Source organism: Solea solea, chromosome 11 (assembly GCF_958295425.1).
Source record: "Solea solea chromosome 11, fSolSol10.1, whole genome shotgun sequence".
Lineage (NCBI taxonomy): Eukaryota > Metazoa > Chordata > Actinopteri > Pleuronectiformes > Soleidae > Solea > Solea solea.
In genome coordinates this window covers 5,455,406-5,479,073 of record NC_081144.1, presented here as the reverse complement: position 1 = coordinate 5,479,073, position 23,668 = coordinate 5,455,406, and the positions used below count along the sequence as shown (strand labels likewise).

Genomic DNA, 23,668 nt, shown 5'->3' with positions numbered 1-23,668 from the left:
AAATAGTCCCGAGCAGTCAGCTACTGTGAGGGCCAAAGAAGATGAATGTGAATGGCCCCTAAAGCTACTGTTGGCATTAAGTTTAAGACATTGAGGGTTTTAAAGCGTCCAAAGTCTGTATTATTTTTATTAGGGCAGAACAACTAGTTGAGCTTTTATCAAAATCACAATACGTTCACTGTATTTTTTTCAAATTGCAGGAGACCTAATATTTGTTAAAAGCCAAAATGTGTGTCAAATTACCATTTTAGATTAAATATTGTCCTGACCTTTACACATCATATGCCACAGACTGAAGAAAACATCTTTGTTTCTCACAGATCTGCACAAATATCACACAGTAACCACCTTCAATATGTTTGTGTGTTAAAATTAACATTCCCTCTGATATCGCGAATCATATTGCAATTTCAAAATAATCGCAATTAGGTATTTATTCAAATTCGATCAGCCCTAAATTTGTATGAAGGTCACTGCAGAAGCGGGGGGGTTTGTTCATCAGTGATTGACAGCCGCGTAGACCAATCAAAACCGTCTTCAAACCCACGCGCGCTGCAAACAAATTAGCAACACAGAAGTGAAGCTTTTCTTACCTGCGTGTAAATGTTGTGGCTCGACGATATAGATAAAACTCCAGTAGTAAAAGAGAACTGTTGGCGTCTGTACGTAGAAACACGTCCTCCATGAGTTCTGGTAAATTTGACGTTACAACCGGTGGCAACCGGTCATTCACTCGTCGAGGTCCTCATTAGACCCACTTCCGGCGGTTACCGGTAAAGGACGCGATGAAGGTCCAGAATCTTGATGAACACGATAAAGGTAACAGTTACTGTTTTTCTCTACATGTGTCTGACTAAATAAATGGTGGGAAATAACTTAACTTTACATTTACTTTAATACTTTTCTTAATTACACCTTTTTGGCACTTGGACGAGTCCATATTCACTAGAGCTCACAGGGTTTCAATTTAGGGACTGTCAATAAATTTCACTTTCAGTGGAAGATGATGTTTTCCAACGAATGAAGAATTATTATTATTTTTTTTTTTTTAAACAAAATTATGGGGTAATTGTATACGAATACCAATCGTCAAAACAAATCACACTTTATTTATGTAGCACTTTCTACACAAAAATAGCTATACAAATTGCTTCAGAGTCACATTATAAAAATAAAATACAATAAAATAAAAAGTAAAGCGATAAAATTAACAATAACGTATAAAAAAATGTGTACAGTTACTTTTAAAAATGTTGTGGTTTTCTCGGGCAGGCTGCTCCACAGGTGAGGACTGTAATTGCTAAATGTCTCTCCAAAATAAACAATTAAATAAAAAGTCATGCAAAAAAGTAATCCTAAAATTGGGAATAATATTTTTAATTATGTGACCCTCTCACTCCAAATTGAAGCCTACTACCCTAGACTTATAGGACACACCTGGAAGCTTAAAAAATACACAACCTAAAAATAATATTCTTATCAAAGTCTATATTTATACATATATGTTTAGCTGCTCACCCATACTCTAGTTTACCCCGAATACGATACAGCTGTACTGTTTGGTTTTGCAGCATGATAATATAAATCAGTAAAGATAAGACATTTTTGTTACAGTATTGAATGTCTTATACAATCTGCTTCTGCTCCTCATCTGGCGTATTAGGTAATTGTCAGTTTCTGTTTCCTTCCAGGAGACGTCGGACATAATCACTGTTCCTCCCGTTGATGTGCTGCGGATCAAAGGTAGACGGTTACTGTATTACTACTCTTTTGGAGGCTGTCACAGGTTCGATGCATATCAGGGGCTGAACATGCCGACCACTCTGGCTAAAAGATCATCAAATCAAACATCTCAGACCTTAGTATTTACTCAGAAGCTCCAACACTAGGTCTGTTATGATGTTGGAGCAGCTTGAAGAGTTCTTTTTCCTCTGACATTTATAAATCTTCTGTTGCAGCTGGTGACTGCAAAGCATATAATTACCAGCAGGGGGAAACATAACTCTTCAGTTAAAGAACATCACATTCAAATTTGATTTGAAGTGTGTGTACTTGTGTATGTGTTACCTCATTAGGACCTTTTCTGGCATGAACACTCACCTTCATCAGGTAAACCATTTTTTGAAAATGAGAAGCCATGTTAAATAGGGCGTGGCTGGGAAATGGTTAGAGTTAGTAGTGAAATGTCGCAGTAATAAGAGTATTCTTGCAAGTTCAGTGAGAATCTCCTTGCGATTTTTCTGTTCTGTTTATGCACGTGTTTTAGGAAGTGTATGTGCAAAGTTTTCTGTGCTGGTACAAAGACTGACCTTGTCGGGACCAGTACTGATGGAGACCAAATTGAATTGTGGTTAGGTTAAGGTTAGTGTTAACTGGTTATGTCAATGTCAGTGCAGTGCCTAAAGAAGAACAGCTGCACAAACCTGTGTGGACATATGTGTGAGTGGTTAGGTTTTCACATCAGTCTTGTCCAAGGTGGAAAAGCACATTTGTGGTAACTTTTCAAATTAATAAAAAAATAAAATTTTGTTCTATAAGTTTGCCCTCGGGAGTGGGACATGCTCGTGTTTTCTTAAAATAATAATTAAAAAAAACCCTCAATGAAATCCAGTTTCATCTTTTAAACACTGTGACCTGGAGTTTCATGCATAAGTCTCCAAAGCCTTCATATTAAAAGATGGTGTATTCACAAAATGACCTACACAGAAATATCCAGATGTATAAAACTGTGCGAATGCAGAGTCCTGCACACCTCTCCTTTTTTTATATCCCAATCAACATAAAAGGGAGTATGCACGTACCTGTTTACATCTTGCCCTGGTTCCTCACAAAAATGAATATGTTTCTTCTCATAATAATTTCTGGCAGTTGCTGTATACTAAAAAATGAATATGCAAATAACTATACAACGTCCCCCCTGTGCCTTCTGCCTGAGGAACAGTGGCAAATATGGAGGGGAAAAAAGAGAACTTCATCAAGTGTGAGATTAAAGCACTAATGTCTTAGGTGGAAGCAAAATGTTTTATTTTGTTCTCTGGAATTGGCAATAAACGCAAAGGAACTGAGTGATGGTCAGACCGGCTGTAAAGTGAACTGCTGCCAGGCTGCACTGCACGTTGACTGCATATCACTGTAGTTCCAGTAAAAACATTATTGTGAAACATTTAGGTGAGCTTCAGCACTTTTATATTGCCACACAAGGGTTTGTGATGCGGTTTGTAACTTGTCACAGTTAGGTCATGTGGCCTCTGGATGAATGAGAAACTTCACAGCCATGTTAGATGTCAGAGGCCTGTTTTCTTTAATAATGATCAGTTGTTAAATGTGCTTTATATGAAAATGTAGCACATGTATAGAAAAGGTGTGATACTTTTTGTTCAGTAAGAAATCAAATTTAATGCCGAGTTAATGATCGCATGAATTTAAGTTTAGCCAGGTGATTCTCATCTATGCATCAATCGATCTATCTGTCTGTCTGTCCTATCTATCGTTCCTCTACTTTAGAAACTCAACATCAGATGGTTTTAAGTACTTTTTTTTTTACTTTATCCAAACTTTGTGAAATGTCAGCTCTTCTGGTGTCAAACGGTTCCCAGCTTTCCCTGCGACATGCACCACTTTGTTCATGCACAGTCAACTTTGATTGTGATGTTTCAGACAGCATAAGAAGAGGAGGTAATAGAGAGGAGCCTATAGACCAGATGGTTTGCAGCAGGAGTCAGGTGTTTATGAGAACGCCAGACTGACAACGGCTTGTGTCAGATGCTGCTGAGTGTTGCCAAGCTTGCACCTTCTGCCCATCATCAGTCTTTCTTGCTTGCAGTGTCTGAGCAGGATCCTCCTGTAAACCCACACAGAAACATGAGGAATATGAAAATAAACGCCTATTCATGTCTTAATTTCATATAAAACCCAACTTTCTCTGATGTCTTTGAAGCCCCAATAGATTAAAGCATTTTTATCAATGCATGTACATTCCACTTACAGGATATAAAAAGCAACAATTAATATTATGATTTGTTGTTCCACAAAATATGTAAATGCTGAAGTATATATTGCATAATACTTCATTTGTTGTATTCTGACCCTTGAGACTGGCTCTACTTCCTAAATCAAGCCCGACAACATGTTCTGTTGCCTCTGTTTTGGAGGAAGGAACTGTAGGATTGCAGTGTAGCCATACTGTACATTGCAGGTCATTACGCACAAACGAGGCCTTTCCGATGTCAGTGCCTCCACAACACAGCTCAGCGCTGCTTGATGGCCTCCCTTTGTGGCCATCGAGGAAAGGAAGGGAGACCCGGGGCAGCTTTTACCAGGGCGGCCGTGTAAGACTATAATTTTCTCCTCTGAGTCGTCGCGTGTGAGAAGATTTCCTGTAGTTCACTCACTGTCTGGAAGTAACCTTATCCTCAAAGGGGGTTTGACACGCAACACCCGCATGAAAAAATATATTGCACCTGTTGCTTCGCAGAGTGGTTTCCATGGGTGGTTCTTTGCTCTTTATCTTTGAGGATATGGACAGATCAGGGAGATTTAGGGGGGAACCGAGAAGAGGAAGTGTTTGTGCTAATCTTCACACATGGAGTGGGGGCCACTCACCGTGTTTGCGTGGGATTTCTCCGGGTTTTCCGGTTTCCTCCCACAGTCCAAAGACATGCAGATTTGGGGATTAGGTAAATTGGACACTCTAAATTGACTGTAGGTGTGAGAGTGAGAGTGGATGGTTCTTTGTGTCTATGTGGCCCTGTGATGGACTGGCGATCTGTTCAGGTTGTACCCCGCCTATCGCCCTATGCCAGCTGAGATTGGCACAGCAACCATAATGTGGAGGATGAAGCTGTAGAAGATGGATGGATTGATGGATAGTGGGCCATGTCAGTTTTCATTTACTATCTCAGATAACTTTAATGAAGGAAATGATGGATGGATGGACACTTTTCATTTAAAATCTTCAGGACTGAAAAATCTAAATGAAACAAGAATTCAGAAGTTGAAAAAGTTCAAGTAGATCAGACTGGACTTCTAAAGAGTTTACCTTTTTTACCCGAAGAGTCCGTGGGACTTTTTTCACTTAAAGCAACATACTAGGTTTGGTTAACTTTCTGGACAAGTGTACAGTTTAAAGATAACACTCAAACTCTGAGTTAAGTTTGATGCACCTCTTTTCACCTGAGAAACATCATTTATTTGTAGTTTTATATCTTTGCCTTGTGGGGCTATAGAGGTGATGCTAAACCTGTTCTCTCACCCTTGGCTTAAAATTCACATTGAAATCATATTTATGGAGCTCTTTGGTCTTGTAGCATGTCTTTTTTGTTTAGATTACTGGACACTGGAGTGTATTAAAAAGAGACAAATCTGCCAGTTGTTTAGAATTTTACAGGCCTGCTATTAAATTCTGTTTTATCACGGCACATCATAATGAGGTGAACACTGCTTTTATCTCTGTCTTCTTACAACTGTCAGGGCAATAAAGTGGTCCAGTGGCAGAACAAGGCTCTCCTGAAGAGTCTGTGTACATTTAAAATAACGCTGAAAAACGATCTCTGGTTAGCCAGCTCGCCCATTTGTTCCACTCGGGGAGGCATTACAGCCAAATCCTCTTGAAAGAGTTAAGTTCTAGGCGTTCAAGTCGACAAGGGCTTCTCACAGCTTTCTATCCGGAATTCCCTCAGACTACTGGAGGTTGCAGGCGTGTAATTTGGGCCAGATTTGCACGGCTGTAGTCACCCTCTGACCTCACCACCACAGAGACGTTGTACATAAACCTCCATTTCTGTGTAACTCTGTCAGAGTACACATGTGTACTGTATAATAGCAGTGGGCCTTCAACTTGTGAAGGGTCTTGTCTTTCTTTAAACCCTCATGTAGTTTTGGATCAGAGTGACCTTATATACATTCAGAAATGTTTGATATGTTTAAAATGTATTTTAATCTGAAAGTAGAAGCAATTGCATTTCAAGCAGAAGCTTGAAGCAGCACATGCAAGGTTCTACACAACCCAACTTTTCAGTATTTTTCTATTTTTTATTCTATGATTTTGCATACAAATATATAACCGGGGGCAAAATGCTGATATATATAAAGAGACGCACAAACATTCTGTCCCAGCTGTCCCTTTGCCTTGTCTTCCATCACATTACCATGGAAGAAGACTATAATGGTTTCTTAAACATATCACTGTGGGAGACTTTAAAAAAAAAAAAAAAAAATACCACAAGATATTTTAATGACCTGTGAGGGCACTGAAGGAAAAATTGAAATAGGGCATTGAATGCAGTGACAATGAATGTCTGCACTAAATATCATGACAGTCCATTTGGTGAAGTGATAGACCGACAGACTTACATTGGATCCAGTATACTGTGATATCAAAGGCTCCATTCACTTTACCAGGCACACTGTTCAATTCTGATCCAGTACAGATCATATTTGACAGCTCACAGTCATAAGTGACATTCATGTGAATATGACCTGTCCCTGGAAAGGGCATGCATGTGCACACTTCTCCATTATTGTTTGGCTTTGCTGTGCTATGATATGACCGTTGTGACTCATGTTGCATGGCCATGTGTCTAGGACCACATGCTGAGGTGTGATGGACTTTGGGGTTGACGGTTGGTTCTCTGTGTCCACACAGCCCTGAAAAACATCAGTTCCGAATCGCAAAAAAACAAAAAAAAACAGAATATGAGCACAAAGACATAAGAGCACAGTCATAAAAACCTGTCAGTCAGTCACTTCACTATGTGGTTCAGACAGAAGTACAGTTCCATAGAGATCACTGAACTCAACGGGTGGCAAACCAAACGCGCTGTCACCTCATCCTGACGGATAAAGTGGATCCACTTCTTTTGTACAAGCAACTGTTTAACAGTTCCATAAAATAACACACGTAACATGAACTTTTCATTCATTTGGACACGCTAACCAAAACTTTATCCATAATGCCAAACCTTGACGCTAATCTAATCACAATTAGTGTGTGTGTGCGTGTGTGAGACTTGCAATTTCATTTTATGTGATTATTGGGGGAAGGGAGTGACATTTAATGTAGTATTACATCAGATCATCAGATATCATTACAAATTAAAGTGAGTCAGTGAGTCTTTCAAATCTCTTTGTATTTTTTAATTAAAATGTATGATGGGTGAATCTCTGGAGAGAGAGACTCATTTTAGCTAATTGAGATATTCAGAGCCTTTGGCACTGCAGTTTCCTGTGTTCGGTTCATGTCCTCAGTGAGACCTCGGCGCTCCTTCAGCAGACAGTTTTGGTGTCTGATGTCTGACTGTTGATGCAGCTGAGGAACATTGAAGTGGACGAATGTGCTGCAGGCTGCGGCTGGAGAAGCTTTGTGTCTGCCAAAGTGACTTTAAAGGGACTAAATGATCTGTTTTCCACCACTTTGTTTTTTTGAACTCGGGGCAGCAAACAAATAAATCCTTGCCATTCCAGGATCATCTGGTCAGCGTTTATTTACTCACATTTAACTTGCTGCTGTCTGACCTGTGATCCTGAGCATCAGCCAAAAGTAGGATTTATTAAGGGGACCGAACAGTGGCATTGTACTAATGTATAACTCTGCACACCTGTAAAATACAAATGCATACTCAGTCAGACTTTCTGAAAAAGAGATATTCAAATTAAAGAAATTCTTTCATTTGACTCAGCAATTTCCATAGGAAATGCAAGAGCCTGCAGGTCAAACATAATTTACATACAATACATAGCACCGATGCTACTCCGTCACAAACAACCACTTGTGTTTAGATGTTAAGCAAACTGAAGTTTAATCAATAAATTAAGTCAACTTTGGTTTTTACTGTGTTTACTGCACTGTTACTGATACTAAACAAACTTCAGGGAGTGGCAGCACCATAAATATGTCAGTAAACTGTAAAATAACTTATAAATGTATATGAAATTTGCAAGCTCTTTATTTTAAAGAGGAGACTTCCCAATATACTGTACTGTTTGCTTTTAGGGATATAGATTAATTTACACTTTGACTATTTGTGTTTATAATACTTGGTTAATATAATTATAAAGGCCCTGTAGGTTATTTACTACCCTTAATTTTAAGCTCTCCACACAATTGTCAAAGAAGAAGCTGTACTGAACAGCCACTTAATTAGGTACACATGACACCTAATTATAAAGTGGCAGCAGTGGCACCTGGTGTGGTCTTCAGGCTGCTGTAGTCCATCTGGTTGGATGTGTTGTGCCTTCAAACATGGACCCCTGCAAACTTTGGTTGTTTCTTGAGTCATTGTCTCTTTTTCCAGACTATTCGCCTGTAGACCTTTTTGAAGTGGTTGTACATGAAAATCCCAGAACATCAGCTGTTTCTGAAATACTCTGACCATCAACAGCCATGCCAAAAAGGCTGCCAACTGTGGTACCTGCACCACCAGTATTAAGCAAGCTTCCTCTGGTGGTACTTTTTAAAAGTGTAATAAGTCACCTTATCTCTCACTCCATCTTAATCTAATTTCACTTTACCAGTGTCTGAAGTATATGTGAGAAAGAAGAGGAGGATGAGCGAGCAAATTATGTTATTGGGAACAAATCTGCCTCCTGTGAAAAGTCCGTATTTTAATGTTGATGATGATAGTGTTACTTCGAGAGCTCAATATTTTCTCATGTACACTGATGTAGATTAAGGATATGTAGCCATATCCCTTACTTCCTGCTCTGCATATAAATACTTATCTATCCAAGTTACTGTGCTTTTTTAATATAAAAAACAAAATTGTGTGCATGTGTGTGAGTTCAAGCTTTACGACTTTATTCATGAATTCATCACTTATAAATTACAATAATTTACTCAACTATTCAAAAAAGTACATATATCTTTTTATTGAAAGCATTTATTAAGAGCTGTGGAGTGTTTCCAGCAGTTGCTGAGCTGCTCCTGTAACACTGTGTGCAGCTACAGCTCCTCCCATCCAGCTATAAGAGCCCAGCTGACCAGGTACTCAGGGTCCATCCTTAAAATGGTCAGTGAAAACTGACTCAAGAAAACACGCTCAGCGCATTCAAGCTTATTTTCCCCCTCTGGTGGTTTATTTGCAGCTTTTGTGCCAAACTAAGATGTAGAAAGACTTCCCGGAGTGTGTGGTGTGCTTTTCCTTCTTCTTTTCGGACTATACTCCGACTGACAGGGGATTTGGGGCTGGGACTGCTGCTCTTTCTTCATGATGACTTTTGCCATGCTGCGGCCTGTGGCGACGCACTTGATCTACTCGGACTTGTCTCTCATGTCCGAGGACGACGAAAACCGCAGCGAGAGCGACGGGAGCTCGGAGCATAGTTCCTGCGACTCCAGCGAAAAGCGCAGGAGGATTTCACGCCAGCTGGAGGGAGAGCCCGCGGTGGTGGTGAAGCAGAGGATCGCCGCCAACGCCAGGGAGAGAGGCAGGACGCAGAGCGTCAACACCGCCTTCTCGGCTCTCCGGACTCTAATACCCACCGAGCCAGTGGACAGAAAGCTCTCCAAAATTGAAACTCTCCGCCTGGCATCGAGCTACATCTCACATCTGGCTAACGTGCTCCTCATTGGAGACGCCTGCGCGGACGGACAGCCGTGCCTTGGCGCGGTCCATATGCAAGGAGAGAGCGGAGCAAAGCAGCCGCGTAGCATCTGCACATTCTGCTTGAGCAACCAGAGGAAAGGGGTAAATACTGCTACGTATTTTCACGGACATACATTCTCTGATCATGTCACATAAAATGTAATAACTCGGCATAATACACAGATAATTACTTTTTGAATTATAATCGTGTCAGTTTTACTGGAGGCGTGCGTAAAGTGCTTTTTACGCACTGCACACGTGCAGTGACACAAGCTGTGAATTCACACAGTCACGCTAATGGTTTTTTATTCGCTGTTGTGAAAAACCATGACGTTAGAGACATCATCATTTCCAGCTCATTACAATTTGAGCTTAATTTAACCTATGTAGAGAATCATGTCTTTCTACTAGTAAGAAAAATAATTGGGCCTTGTGCCAAACTGAAGTTAAATATTGTTGAATCTCTGCAACTGAGCCATGTGTTTTATCTTTCCAGATAAAGGATGGGAAAGATTGTCTAAAAATGCGAGGACTGGGTCCACTCCGAATGAGACGCTGACTGGAGACCAGCGATACATCAGCAACCTGAAAATAATCGAAGACTTTCTCAGGGAAGAGTCAAAGTTGGATTTACAAGACACACAGTATGCACACATGCTGGATCAAGTGATGGAAGAAAAAGAGAGAGAGAAAAAAAACTATTTATACTTGATTGAGAACTCTAAGCATAAGCCTTTCAAAGATGCAGTGCATTTATTTGAAACTTATGAGATTTTGTCCTTCCGTTTGCTCGTTTGTTTGTTTGTTTTTCAAAGGTTTAAAATAAAAATATATTTTATCAAAATAAAAGCATATTGTCCTCTGATTCTTTTTAACATCTAAAGAGGGACATTAATGTATTTTTTTTCCATGTAAAAAAAAAAAATGACAGACCTCTTACTTTCAATACTGATTTTACTGGGTACCAAATGAGTATAAAATGTCTGTTTTTGTTGAGCAGTGGAGTTGTTGAATGACTGTTCCTTTTGCTGAACAAGCATCTGAAAACACTGCAGTATATGTAGAAGCTCATTTTTTTTATTTGACCACTAAAAACACAAGTAAACATTGTATTCCTCTGTGTTACACTAGTTTCCATGCAGCACATTTTCCTTATCATTTAAGTAGAGGGATAAAATGTCTCTATGGTAAGACATTGCACCCACACACATTTCCATTGTTTCCAGTAATGTTGCCAATACATTGTTTATGTAGCCTTCAGAGCCATAGAATGTTCAGGGTTTCTGGTGTCGTTGCCCGTTGTTTTTTCCCCCAAATCTTACGATTGGTGTTTTTTTGAAGTCTGTTATCGATTAGTCACGGCAAATAGTAGCCCACTCTCTGCTTGGAGGCCCCCAACACAGCTGTTGGTATGTCAGGGGGATAAATCATTGCTGTCGGCCCAATGGGCAGGGAGAGATGGGTGAGAGGTCAGAGGTCATGGTGGAGCACAGAAGGGAAACCCTGTTGACTTGTAGTCATCAGAAGACTCAGGTTCTTACTATCAATATATGGTGAATAATTACATTCAAATGATTGTCAAAACTTAATATGCACAATGCTTATTTACCCCGTCAGCTCCATACCATTCTCTCTGTTGTTATCAGTGCCTTCTGGTGACATTCCCACACTGCACACAGGAAGTGATTCATTTTATTTAAACCCAGATGGAGGCAACATTGTGTTAGTAAAGGGAAACGACTGCGAACAGGTGAAAACACCCCTGCAACAAAGTGTCCCTGAAAAGCTTCAGAAGTTAGGTCTGATAGTATTGCTCCATCTGTCACAGCAAACAAATAACGATACATCATTTCTGTTCACAAAGACCAAACAGAGGTAACATAAACAACAACAACAAAAAATCACCAAAACACACACACTGCAGCTTTAACTTTCATAGAACTGACTGGGGTTTTTTTCATGCATTTTTTTGCGTCATGTTCCTCAAAACTCAGCGCCAGTTCAGACCACGTTCACTGGAAAACTTTCCACATAAATGCAGAGGAGTTAAAGCAGTCCAGCCTTCTCTTCTTGTCTTCTTCAGTCTAAACAGCGCTTTGGTGATTGCACTAAAAGGCAGATTGTGGCTCAGACAGTTGAACCCGAGTTCCTGTCTAGCATCGCTCTGAATCATACCGCAAACCTAGTCCTAAATATGACGGAGCAGAGCTCCCCAGAGACACACGTGGCTGTATGGAAAGAGAAATTTAAAGGTGCATGCTGGGGGTTTGCGCATCCCCCTTCTCTCCCCCACCTGCACTGTCAGGCTAATTGGAATTTGCTGTGCCAAGTTCTTCATGCTCATGGCCCGGGCCTCCCCAAATGGCTCCCTGAGGCTCCCCCCGGCAGGAAGATGTCACGGAGGCACAGGAAGGAAAAACAACGCCCCACCGACCTCTCTGAGGAACTCTCTGTGCGGCGGGCTTTGGGTCAGCGCCAGTCTTGACATCATCCAGTTCTGGGACCCAGATGTACATCTCTCTGGTGGTACTCCTCAGAGTGAGCGAACCAAACAGCAAGTTTTCAACAAAATCGGAAGGAGAGTTTTTCCACCCGCCCTCCATGGTGACAGGTGATAAATTGATGACACAGAGCATCAGAGGAGATGTGCTGGGAAAGCAAAGACAGCAAATAAGGTCAGAGTGGATCCGTTTAACATGTCTGACAGGCGAGGACACACCTGGGGACCACTGCCGAGATTTTACTACTTCACTTTGGTGAGTTTTTCCCCTCTTCTGCGGACACTCGTGTCTCTTAATCCCAACAGAGATTTTCAACAGGAAGAATTTCAGCGGAGATGAAATGAAGCTCGACGGCTTTTCCACCTCCTCCTGTCAGTTGTGACCTGAGATGAAAAATGACCTTTATAGTCTGAGCTCTGTTGTTTTGTGAAAGGGGGAAAAAAGGAAAATAACTGCAGCCAGCAACACACTGATATTGATACTTCTTTATTCTCTGTCTGTTATATTTCATTGTCACCTCACTTCACATAAACAAATCATGAAGCAAAGTAAAGAGAGAAAAAGAGACAATGTTTTCATCCTTTCTTTTCTCCTGCACAATACAAATGACTAGGTTAAAAATTCAGGTCAGTATACTGTACATGACCAACACTGGCCTGACTTTACACATTTAATATGTTATGTGTAATATATATATATATATATATATATATATACTGTATATATATATATATATATATATATAACAATATGATAATATTGTTGTCGTACTCCTTTAGTAGTATTACTTAATATAGTATATACTGTAATTGTATACTTTCTTATAGTAGCACAAACACTGGTTTAGGTAGTAACATTAATTCAGGTTTCCCACTGATTTATTTATTTTCATTTAACCTTTATTTAACCAGATAGAAAAAACAATTGAGATCAAAATCTCTTTTCCATGGGCGACCTGTCCAAGATACAGATTTAGTAGACGGGTTACAAACAAAAACATTAATTTAACAGTGGTTTGACATTTAAAGTGCAGGAGTTGGGGTTGTTCAAGTATAAGGGTGGGTCACACTAAATATTTGACACTTTAACCTGTAGAAGTTTAAGAAGTGTTTTTTTTTGCTGAAGAATTTTTCATTTTAACACAGCGTACATGTTTTCATTATTTTCAGCATGTGTTTCAATAATGTGATTGAGAAATAATTATACTGCATCATCATTGTAGCATTATTAAAACATCAAACCTAATGGTGACCTAAGAAGACTTTTGCAAAAAACTATTAATTGTAATTAATTCACAACCCTCCACAGCAACAGATGCTCAAATGATTAATTGGGTCAAAACCAGTGTTGCCAGATTGGAGTGACATAAAGTCACTGTGCCATCTTCCAGATAAAAATCTAAATAGCAAGTAATGTTTAATATAACATGTGAAAAATGTGTCACTCTTTTTGTCAATATTTTTGGAAAGAGTAAAAAAGTAAAATTATGTTTGGGTAAGACATTGTCCCTATTCTAAGAGGACTGTAGTTATTCACTGGACAGTGAGGAAGTCCAACTCTTTCAGTTTGGAGAACTGGCTCAAGGAAAATCTGGACTTGGTCTCAATGGAACACACTACAACCTTACATAAGCTGCTGGACAGTGAACTTGAAGGAACTTGACCTTTTAATAAAATGCCTCTGTTCCCTCTGTAAGCGGATTAAACATAAACAAGGGAGTCAAAATGGTGACAACCTGGCCATCCAAAATGAGTTTCACCCACTCATGTTATAAAACAGAAACTCAAACTGGCAGAAAACTCAAAATGTGGCAACACAGATGAAAACAACTGGTGTAGTATTTTCTAGCCCAGTAATTTTTAGCATTAGATGCTAAAACAGATCAAATAGAATCACATTTTAATGTTACAGAATTAAACACAACATGACTGCACTTGCACAATAAATTCCAGTTGCACAATAAAACCTGAACATTGTCAAATGTGGCGTCTGTGGTTTTTATCTCGCCCATTGAGTAGCTCAGTGTTTTTATTGACTAATTTAATTTTAATCCATGTATAAAGGTTTCATAGTGATGGATTAATTAACATTATGGGACCTAGATGATGAATTAAAAACAGAAATACCAATCAAACAGGATTGACTGCTCAGTCAAACGTGTTCCTCTCTTCTTTCTCCACAGGAGAAAAAAAAATCACTAAAATAGATGATCCAGAAAGGGGCAGGATGTAAAGCATTTTTTCAGCTTCATCTGGGAGCACAGGCCTGATTCCCACATGAGTGCTTATCTGCAAGATTTTGTAGTCGTGCCAGAGAGCTCTTGTTAGAAACAAACCTGCACATGGTAATATTTTAATAGCTTTTGCTCTCTCAGAGTCTGTTTCAGCATGTTTCAAACACTCAGCGGCTGGGGAGATGGCCCCCCGCTCCACCTGCACGTCAAAGAAATTAATGATTCTGAGTCACTTTTGTGGCTTGAGACTCAGAAACCTCGTTTCCGATTTTACTGAACATGACTTTTCCAAAAGAGGAGGAGGAGTGGGAGGAAGTCTGTCTGCCCAACCGTCGGCTCGAGCTTCTGTGGGGGAGAGAAGCCTGTCTGAGGAGTCGATCCTATCTCGTCAAACATGCCTAAGAACAATTGTTTTTTACATGTCAGAGAGTTTGGCTAGGCCTCCAGACAGAGGGAGGATGATGGAGAGCTGTGCGGTAAATAGGATGGGTGGGCGTGTGGAGCTGGTAAGAGGAAATCCCAGAGAAGAAATCAGGGGAACAATACAGATCGTCGTAACACGGCTCTGTTCTGCTGTAGGCTTGGGCAAATCCAGCAGCCTGCCAAAGCCCAGAGGCAGAGGTGAGAATCCAGCAGACGCAGACTTGAAGGTGTTTCTGCTTCCTTAAAAAAACAATTGAACAGGCAGCGTGATGCAGCTCTGCAGCCACGATTTCACCACAAAGACAGGAATCATGTCAGGCAGTTACAGTCATTGACAGATTTGAAAAACAAAGTCGGATGAAACCACACCCTTCTGAGTGAATATAGAAAAACCCTCATCCTCTGTAGTATGTTTGACAACACACTGAAATTGGCTAATGGCTAATGGTGTTATATCAGACTGATCTAGATCCTTTTACTGTAGTAAAATCACCAAGAAAAAGACACTTCTGTTGTGGATGGTTCAAATAATGTCTCCCTCTAGTATTGATACAATATATTAATGTTAAAAAAGTGGTCAAACTAAAATCCCAGCATACTTTATAAACCTATGATACATCCATTAGCAAATACATGCAGTTAGGGCCACATGTAATGGCTAGCACTGTTGCCTCACAGCACTAGTTCAACCAAGGGCCTTTTTGGAGTTTGTATGTTTGCCCCTTGCTGTCCCCACTCTAGTTGTTTTTTCTGTTTGGTGTGAATACTAAATTAAATATTAAATTATTATTATATAATTTATAATTTGTTAACTTGTCTCATTGTTTATGTTTTAATGCTCCTGTGTTGTAAAGACTATTTCCTCCTGTGGGACAATAAAGATCGTATTTGTTCTAAAGCAAACTAAGATACATTTTTTTCTTTAGAGATTAAGATTGTAGTTCGTAGATCTTTTTTTTTTTTTTTTTAAATGAACCATTTTAATTACTGTTTCAGAAATATTACCAATCAGCTCTGGCACTGGAACAAAGGTATTGTTGTAGTTCATCAAAGATAAGCTATATATCTGTCAAACCCCAGTAAACATGTTGAGTCTTCATGGGAAAGTGTCCGTGTACAGGGCCTGTGGGGAGGGACGGCGGAACTATTGGGACGTTTCATTTCAGCCTACAGAGCAAACAGTCAGAGGATTTCCTCAATCAGAGGCTAAAGAGTGTGCTGAACAACCTCGCTGACAGAAACATGGAGACCAGCACAAGCAGCTGGGCGTGCTAACAACCTCTGGGATTCACTGTGGCGTGCAACACCCTTCAACTGCAACACTGAGAGTGGGACTCAAACGCATGCATGTGCACTCGCTCACACTTGCACCCACATTTAAACCCTTCGGAGAATCACAACTCTTGAGTTTCAGCAGTTTTTGTCCCACACACAAGTCTAATACCACACAGTTTTTTTTTTTTTTCTTGGTCTGTACCCTGTTTTAACACATAGTATGTATAAATGTAAACTCCCTGGTGCTTGAGTCTCACACAGCACACCTGTGCTGACCAACAACTGAGATATTTCAAGAATGTGGAGTATCATGCTTTTGTATGTGCCATTTATTTTTCATGCTGAGCTGACTCCCTGTCATAAATCTTAAAGACCGCTCACAGCTGCAGGCACCGGTGTCCAATAGGAAGCGACGTTAAGAAAAAAAAGAATCCTCATTTCCACTGATGCTCAGTTGTAACATCAGTAAAATTCTATGTTGAGCTCACTGTGCCAGCAGCTGCTGAACGCCGCATTGTTTAATGCAGATGGTGGAATCCAAAGACCTCACTCTTTCCTCTTCCATAAAGACGGTCTGCTATTAATAACATATATCGACCTCCTTTGTCAACAAGAGCGACACATACAAATAATATGCTTGGAGGGAGACAATGGGGAGTTCCCTGAGATGAGAACAACAGGATGAGCCAGCCTCATAACTGTGTGTGAGTGTGTGTAATGTCAGCCTCTTGGAGGAACATCTCACTGACCCCACACAGTAAAAAAAATCCACCCTACTGTAAATTTAAACCCTCAAAAAAAGCCTCCATTCTGGCCATAGATTTCTGTAAATGTTGCAGGTCAACTTTCCCGTTGATCTCATATTTAAATATGTCAACAACAATATCAAATCAATACTCTTTTTTTTAAGTGGTTGTATAAGATATTGACATATTATTAACATGAAGTATATACATGTATAGTTATCTCTCGTCTCCCCAATGTTGCCCCCCTGATATATAATTCTACCCCGATCTGAAATAATAATAAGTAGCATTTCTATGCAAATATTAGCATGATTGCCCCTTTCATTTACTCTTTAAGCTGCACTTCTAAAACTAAATTAATCATGTTTTCCAAAAATGGGGGCTGTAAAGCTCTAAAGTGATCAGTGGGTTTTTAGGAATGAGTCACAGAGAATTTTAAAGTAATGGCTCAGTGCAGTGTTCTCCAACACCACAGGGTGGGGCATGTTCACAGTGCCTCCCAGAAACACCTTCAGATTCGTTTACAGGAAACTGAGGCAAATAAGAGAGAAATGCAAAAGTTGTCACAGTTAACTCAAGGGCCAGAGGAAATGTAAAGATGCTTCAGGTGATTTTCTTCATCAAGGTGAGAAAACGTTGAATTTTTTTTATCCAAGCAAATAGAGTGAAACTTATAACATTACGTCAGTGTTTTACTGATAAGATCAGCCACATGACCACAATATCCGATCCACTGTGTGTTTATTGATGTTGTGCACACAGTGTATTAGGTAGACCATGTACATAATAACTAGAATTGTTGATGTGCTGATTTATGATCATTTTTGAAGGAAGCATTTTGTTGTGCTGTCAAACATTTACACAGAGATGAGAGTTTAGACACATAATAGAAAACAAGTATTAGGCAACAAAAAGTTGTTGTTTTTGATAGGTGTACTTAATAAAGTGGAGTCTGAATGTGTGTGTTCTCAGCTGCTGTTGGTGCATTACGCAACCCAGAGTCAGAGAGGAATAGAAGCAAACTGCAACGACGATGTCACACTCAAGTGTCCGCACAACGATATTGACAGCATGGATTTCCTCTCGGTCATATGGTACAAGGTCAGTCGACTTGTTTTAGGATTTCTGGCGCAAATGATACAAAATCTAAGCTGTGATGAAGACAATTGAACTCTTTTACATTATATTGCATCACCAAAATGTCAAAATAGTTTCTGCTTCTTTTTTTTGTCTGGCTTCTTCACACAGGTCAAGGACAAACAGAAATTTGGCCTCCTCAGGAAAAGAAAAGGGGAGCCAGTGAAGGCGAAGGGAAATGCCAAACTTGGAGAGAAATACAGCTTGTTGCTTTTCAGCGTGACGGCGAAAGATTCGGGCACCTACGATTGTACCGTCATGGCAAATATTGGATATGAAAATCTGTATTCTGAAGTCAACCTGACAGTTCATGGTAAGCTATTATTTTAATTCCAACAATCACTGGAGCATCTGTTACTGAGTCACTGAGCTACAGTTCAGTATAATAATAAAACCAGATAAAGGCAGAGTAGTTTTATTTCTATGGCGCTTTTATGCACTGTGCTAATCCAAAGTGCTTTAAAGAAAACCAATTAAAAAGGACATTGCAATTAAGACACTTTCTCTTTGAATTCAAACAACTTCAGAACTGAAAATACAAAACAATACATAGACATTGTAAGATAAAATAAATACACACATCAATCCCACTTTCAACAATAAATACAGTAGAAGCTATTACAAAAGAGTTGCTCATTCTCTAAATCTCAGGCATACAACAAAGGTTTAGGATCTGATTTAAAAGATTCTAAAGCAGAAGTAGACCCTGGTTTTTCAGGAAGTTTTCCATGCTTTGTTCTGCATCTGGAAACCGCGAGCAGACCAATACCTGCTAATCTGAGTGCTTCATAAAACTGAAGGAGGTCAGAAAAATATTTGGATCCGCTCCAAAAATAGGCAATGTTTTAAAATCAATTATACGGGACACTGGACGCCAGTGCAGTGATTTCAGCACTAATGTGCTCCATATTCCTGGTCCAAGGAAATGGGGAAAAAGTAAAGAAATTTGAAGCAGTTAAGGGGAAATCTAAATAAAAGCATGATTTAAAAGTAATAAATGGAGAAAACACAAGAAAATATGAAATATCAACTAGATAAATATTAAGTACTAGTTTGCATTAAGATAAATAGAATTGACACACCCATATTGTGTTAAAATTAAATACAACATAAATTAAAATTGCTCAGACACTAAAATTGCACAGAGGTGCATGCATTTTCTCATCTTTCATCTTGTAGTGACTAGTATCCGAAGCAAAGCAGTCCCTGAGAGGCTGAGGGTAGGGTGTTAGCTGATGTGTTTACCAGGTTTATTGCGATCAAAAGCAAAAACAGCAGTTGTCACCACACAGGAAAATGTGTTACTAACCAACTTGAGGTTTGAAATCAGGATAAATCCAGCAACATACTCTGAGACACTGGGGTTGTGTCCACTGGATGTTTGCAAAGCATTCGAACTGAGGACACTCATAGACACGATGCATTCCCTAGCTCTTTACCGTAACCTAAACCCAATTCTAACCCTAACATCAAGTCTTAACCAGAAAAGCCTTTCTAGGGTGTGACAGAACGTGAAGACCAGCCAAAATGTCCTCAAAATTGTCCTCTCCTCCGTACACAGACGGGACCAAAGTACCAAAGTAGATCAGTGTTTGTATATAATATTAATGTAAACCCTCAAGTACCAACAGAAATGTGCAATAAAAATGGTAGAGAAGCAACATCCTTCCACCATTTTAAATTGCAGTAAAACGACATACAGTTCACAAACTCAGAGCTGGTTTTAGCTGCAGTTTTGCCCTCGCTCTCTATCAGTGGCACCTGACGCCTCAGAACAGGAGTCTGTTCTTCTTTCTGTTCTTCTTTTGCTGCTTCATTTCATTACTTGTTTCGGATTTTTTACTGAAGTGACAGAGCTTTTCTGCGTGTTGTTGCATCGAGGTAAGGACTACCTCTGATAAAGCTTATTAAAGGTTTTAATATCATCACCAAGCCATATTTTTGAGAAAACCTAATAAACCTGAATAAAAATAATAAAAATACTATAAAAATAAAAATCCTGAACATAAGACTGGAGAGAAATGATTTACAGTCTTTACTCCACAGTCCATTTGTTCACATGTTCTAACATGTATAATGTGTGAAGAAGAGAACATCTGCATTTGCTTTACAAGCGCCATAATCTGACAAATGTGTCAAACTTTGATAAAATGTCTGAGTTTTCCTCATTTCTGCAGCAAATCTGCAGCAAAGACACAGAAGGTGCAGAGCCACATGAAAGAGCAGGAAACACTTTAAGATGATCCATCTCCTCAAACACACATATTTTCCTCTCGAGCCTCAATGTTAAGCTTTCTCTATTTTTCTTTATAAAACGATTTTTATTTGTTTATTTTTATTTTATTTACCCTAATCTCTTGTTAAATAAATCTTTGATTTAATGTTGATCATTGTCAATGAGATACACCTATCTTTGCTAAGACATTTATAGTTTGGACTGGAAAATCTCACAAATTTCTTCTATTTTCTCTCTTTTTTTTCCGTTTTTAATCACAGAGTGCGTGACTAAGACAGTCGTGACACCAGTGACAACTGTGCTGAATATAAATCCGTCCACCGAACCATGTCCCGTGCAGGTCCAGGACCTGCCACTCATGTGGACCATAATCGGCTTTGTGGCAGTGGGGCTCCTCAAAATCATTTTATCTCTGATCAGCATTTGGGTAAATAAACTTTTTTTCATCTTCACACACAGGTGATTATGTTGAATTTATTGATCAAACACAAAAACAAGGGTTCTTTATGGAAGCTGATGAAGTTATTTCAGGGATCTGGATGTCAAAAAGCAAAAACTGTTCTTATGTCTTAGTTCTCTTCTCAAACCTGTGATGGGAGACCAAAACAGTGATGTTTTTTATGAACATAAATGCACGGTATGTAGTTTCTTCTACTAGTGGCCTCTTGATTAACACAATAAAAAAAAAGATCTAGATTGATTATGTCAGGAAGCATTGTGTGATCAAGGGAGTTGTCTTGTTATTAACATTTTCTTTCCTCACTGTCTGTCCCACACAAATACAATAAAGCAGGTGATGTTATTAAAAGACAATCAAAATGAAATGAAATAGAAATAGGGATTTCTATGGACTATGGACTTGAAGAGTGTTGGAAATGATTTGGTTAATGTAAGTGCACTACTCTAAGTGCACTAAACTGTGTAGAACATTAGTCTTGCCAGTTTTATTTTAATGCAGGAGTGTTACACCTTCAGGGTGAGAATCCAGCACGGAAAGTGTTATCCTCACTCACTGCAAGGCAACGATGGAGGATGACTGTGGTATATATATATATATATATATAATCTTCTTGTTCAATGTTAATGTAAGAGTGTTTTTGCATTGCATTGCATTGTGGGACAACTTACAACAATGATATTTTCCACTTAGAGTTTCACCATTGTTAACGCCCATCTTTATTTAATTATTTCTATAATATTATCTATTTAAATATTTATTTCACATAAATAAATAACATATTGAATAGCCACCAAGGGGCAGCTCTGTTTGAATGAAAGTCTATGGGTATATGAAACCTACTTCTCACTTCACTTGAAATGTGAGGGAACATTTTCCTGTTAAGCGAATGGTCTCTACCTCTAATTTAAGCGTCAATACAACATGATGTCAGAGACGTGTCTGGAACTTCCGCTGATGAATAGTTCACAGTTTTTCACAGTCTTTTTCACAATCAGTTTTGTACAGGACGCTGCAACAAAACAGTGCTCAATAATATCCATATAAATTATGAATTTGAGACAAAGTTAGTGTGGTTTAGGTCCACGTCCCTTGTGTGTGGGGCCTTCAATGTCCCTTGACATAACCCCTGCAAATTATTATGGGTTTAGCTTAAACAACAACCAAAATAATGCTCTCAATAATGAGAGAGAGAGAAAGAGAATTGGATCTGTGTCAGTTCTTCAGAAATTATGACAATTCAGAATTTCTAAAGTGGTGGTTTAACCACAGATGTGCAGGCCTTACAATGACCTATTTTAGTCCTCTTGTTTAACGCAGAGTAAAATCATCACGCCAGATTCCTGTCAGAGTAATAATTGAACATCTGCACCAAATGTTTCCAAATTAAAATGTTTAGTTCTGTGAAAAGACAAAAATTGGAATAAATCAGTTGGTTCATTTTGAATAGCTATGCTTTTATAATTTTATTCTCATAATATCACGACTTCATTCTCAAAATATTAAAAAAATGTCTTCAGTTTTGCCCTATTTCTCTGTCATATGTATTTTATAGTGTAGAAGGGAAAATGTTCAATATGCTGGATGTGTTCAAAAAAACTCTTGCATTTTACCTGATTATATAAAAAACAATCTATTAATCTATTCCAAACCCTGCATCCTGTGCACGTTTAGTCATGTTTGTGGACAGACTGTAGGTAAACCTAACCCCTGCTCTGAGTTACCGTTTCCTCTCACAGCAACTGCTTTTCTACTGTTATGGATTTTTGTTTCCTCTGTAAGTGGGTGGGCTTTTTTTGGGGGGTGGGGGTTTCCAAAAAATGAACAATTCTGAACTGATTTATTGTGTGTTGTTTTTGTCTCGTTCATTTCAGCTTATTCGTATCAGGTCTTCAAGAAAAAGGCAGTGGTGAAGCTGAATGTTTTGATCGGACACTGCAGAGATCATGTAAATACACGAGTCAATTAGAAAATAAGAAGGGGTTTCATTTTGATATATCTTTCAGACTGTTTTACTTTTTTTTACTGTTTTTATTATCCAGTTCCATCTGGAACTCATGTTTATCACACATAACATGCATGCATGTTGTAATGTAATGTTTATTTGTTTACATGTATTGTATTGTATATTTAATGCCAAATGTAAAATTGCAGGGGGCTTTAACTTCCTGCCTTGCTGTGGTTTTCACTCGCTGCCATTTGCACATTTAGTTCCTGTGTTAAACCAAATGTGAAAGGAGAATGGCACCAATTTTGTAACAGTAAGGAGCATTTTAATCAGTTTTCACAGCCACAGAATCATTAAAATAGATAGACATCTGAGCTGACATCATTTAAAATGACCATAAATCGAGTTTAATTCATTTCAAGAAGAAATGAAGGATTTCCTGCTATTTTCAGACTTTTTGGTTTGATGTCTGAAACCCCTCTGTGAGTGAAGAGTGAAAGTGCAGCTCACTATGTCAGACCCTGTATTCATGCTCTCTACTGCTCTCTACTCATCTACCACTGAGTTCTCACCCCTGGTTTACAAAGTCTGACCAAAGCAAAAAACAACATTGCAAGCATCAGTGGATTTTGTAAATATTGATTAGAGGTCGATCATGAGGCCAGAGCTGTACAGCAGAGCAGAGTGTGGGGCGATGATGTGCAAAGATCACCACCTACTGGCCACTTCAGACAACAACAACACCACGGCCAGATTATAATTATAGTGAATATCAAATCTGAAGACTGTACATGCTAAAAAAAACAAGTGTGTGACTGGAATAATTGAGCAGTTTATAATAATCAAACACTCTTTGCTTACAGGAAACTGTGAAATGTGCATTTAAATTAGGCCTGCCAACTTGAGAGAAACTAAATAAAAATGCAAATGTCAAGACTTTTGTGGAAAGTGTAATAGCATTCATTGGAAGGGGGAAGTTTATCAAATTCAGATCAGATTTTTTTTTATCAGTTTGGTTGTGTGTGTGTGTGATCACCTGTTCTATGTCTTAGTTTAAATGTGGTTTTATCCCCTTCTGCTTTCTTTTTTAACCTTTCACTGTAACTAATTTCAAGGATTTCACAGGCTTTA

The 23,668-nt window shown here is 39.0% G+C and overlaps 1 protein-coding gene across 2 annotated transcripts; it reads left to right on the top strand.

Moving 5' to 3' along the window:
- The first annotated feature begins 580 nt into the window (after positions 1-580).
- On the top strand, positions 581-10,419 carry tcf15 (transcription factor 15). 2 transcript variants are annotated; one of them, XM_058643179.1, is made up of 4 exons: positions 581-819; positions 1,692-1,743; positions 9,082-9,683; positions 10,078-10,419. In XM_058643179.1, exons 3-4 carry the CDS (start codon positions 9,204-9,206, stop codon positions 10,138-10,140), a joined length of 543 nt encoding a protein of 180 aa, XP_058499162.1. In that variant the 5' UTR covers positions 581-819; positions 1,692-1,743; positions 9,082-9,203; the 3' UTR covers positions 10,141-10,419. The 2 variants fall into 2 exon arrangements, with proteins under 2 accessions (XP_058499162.1, XP_058499160.1); XM_058643177.1 differs by lacking the exons at positions 581-819; positions 1,692-1,743 and having other exon boundaries at positions 8,216-9,683.
- The last annotated feature ends 13,249 nt before the right edge of the window (positions 10,420-23,668 follow it).

Excerpts from the sequence above, each read along its gene's own strand:
- tcf15 (XM_058643179.1), top strand. The coding sequence starts at position 9,204 with ATGATGACTTTTGCCATGCTGCGGCCTGTGGCGACGCACTTGATCTAC. Across the intron at positions 9,684-10,077 it reads TGAGCAACCAGAGGAAAGGG|ATAAAGGATGGGAAAGATTG; the intron begins GTAAATACTGCT and ends TTATCTTTCCAG.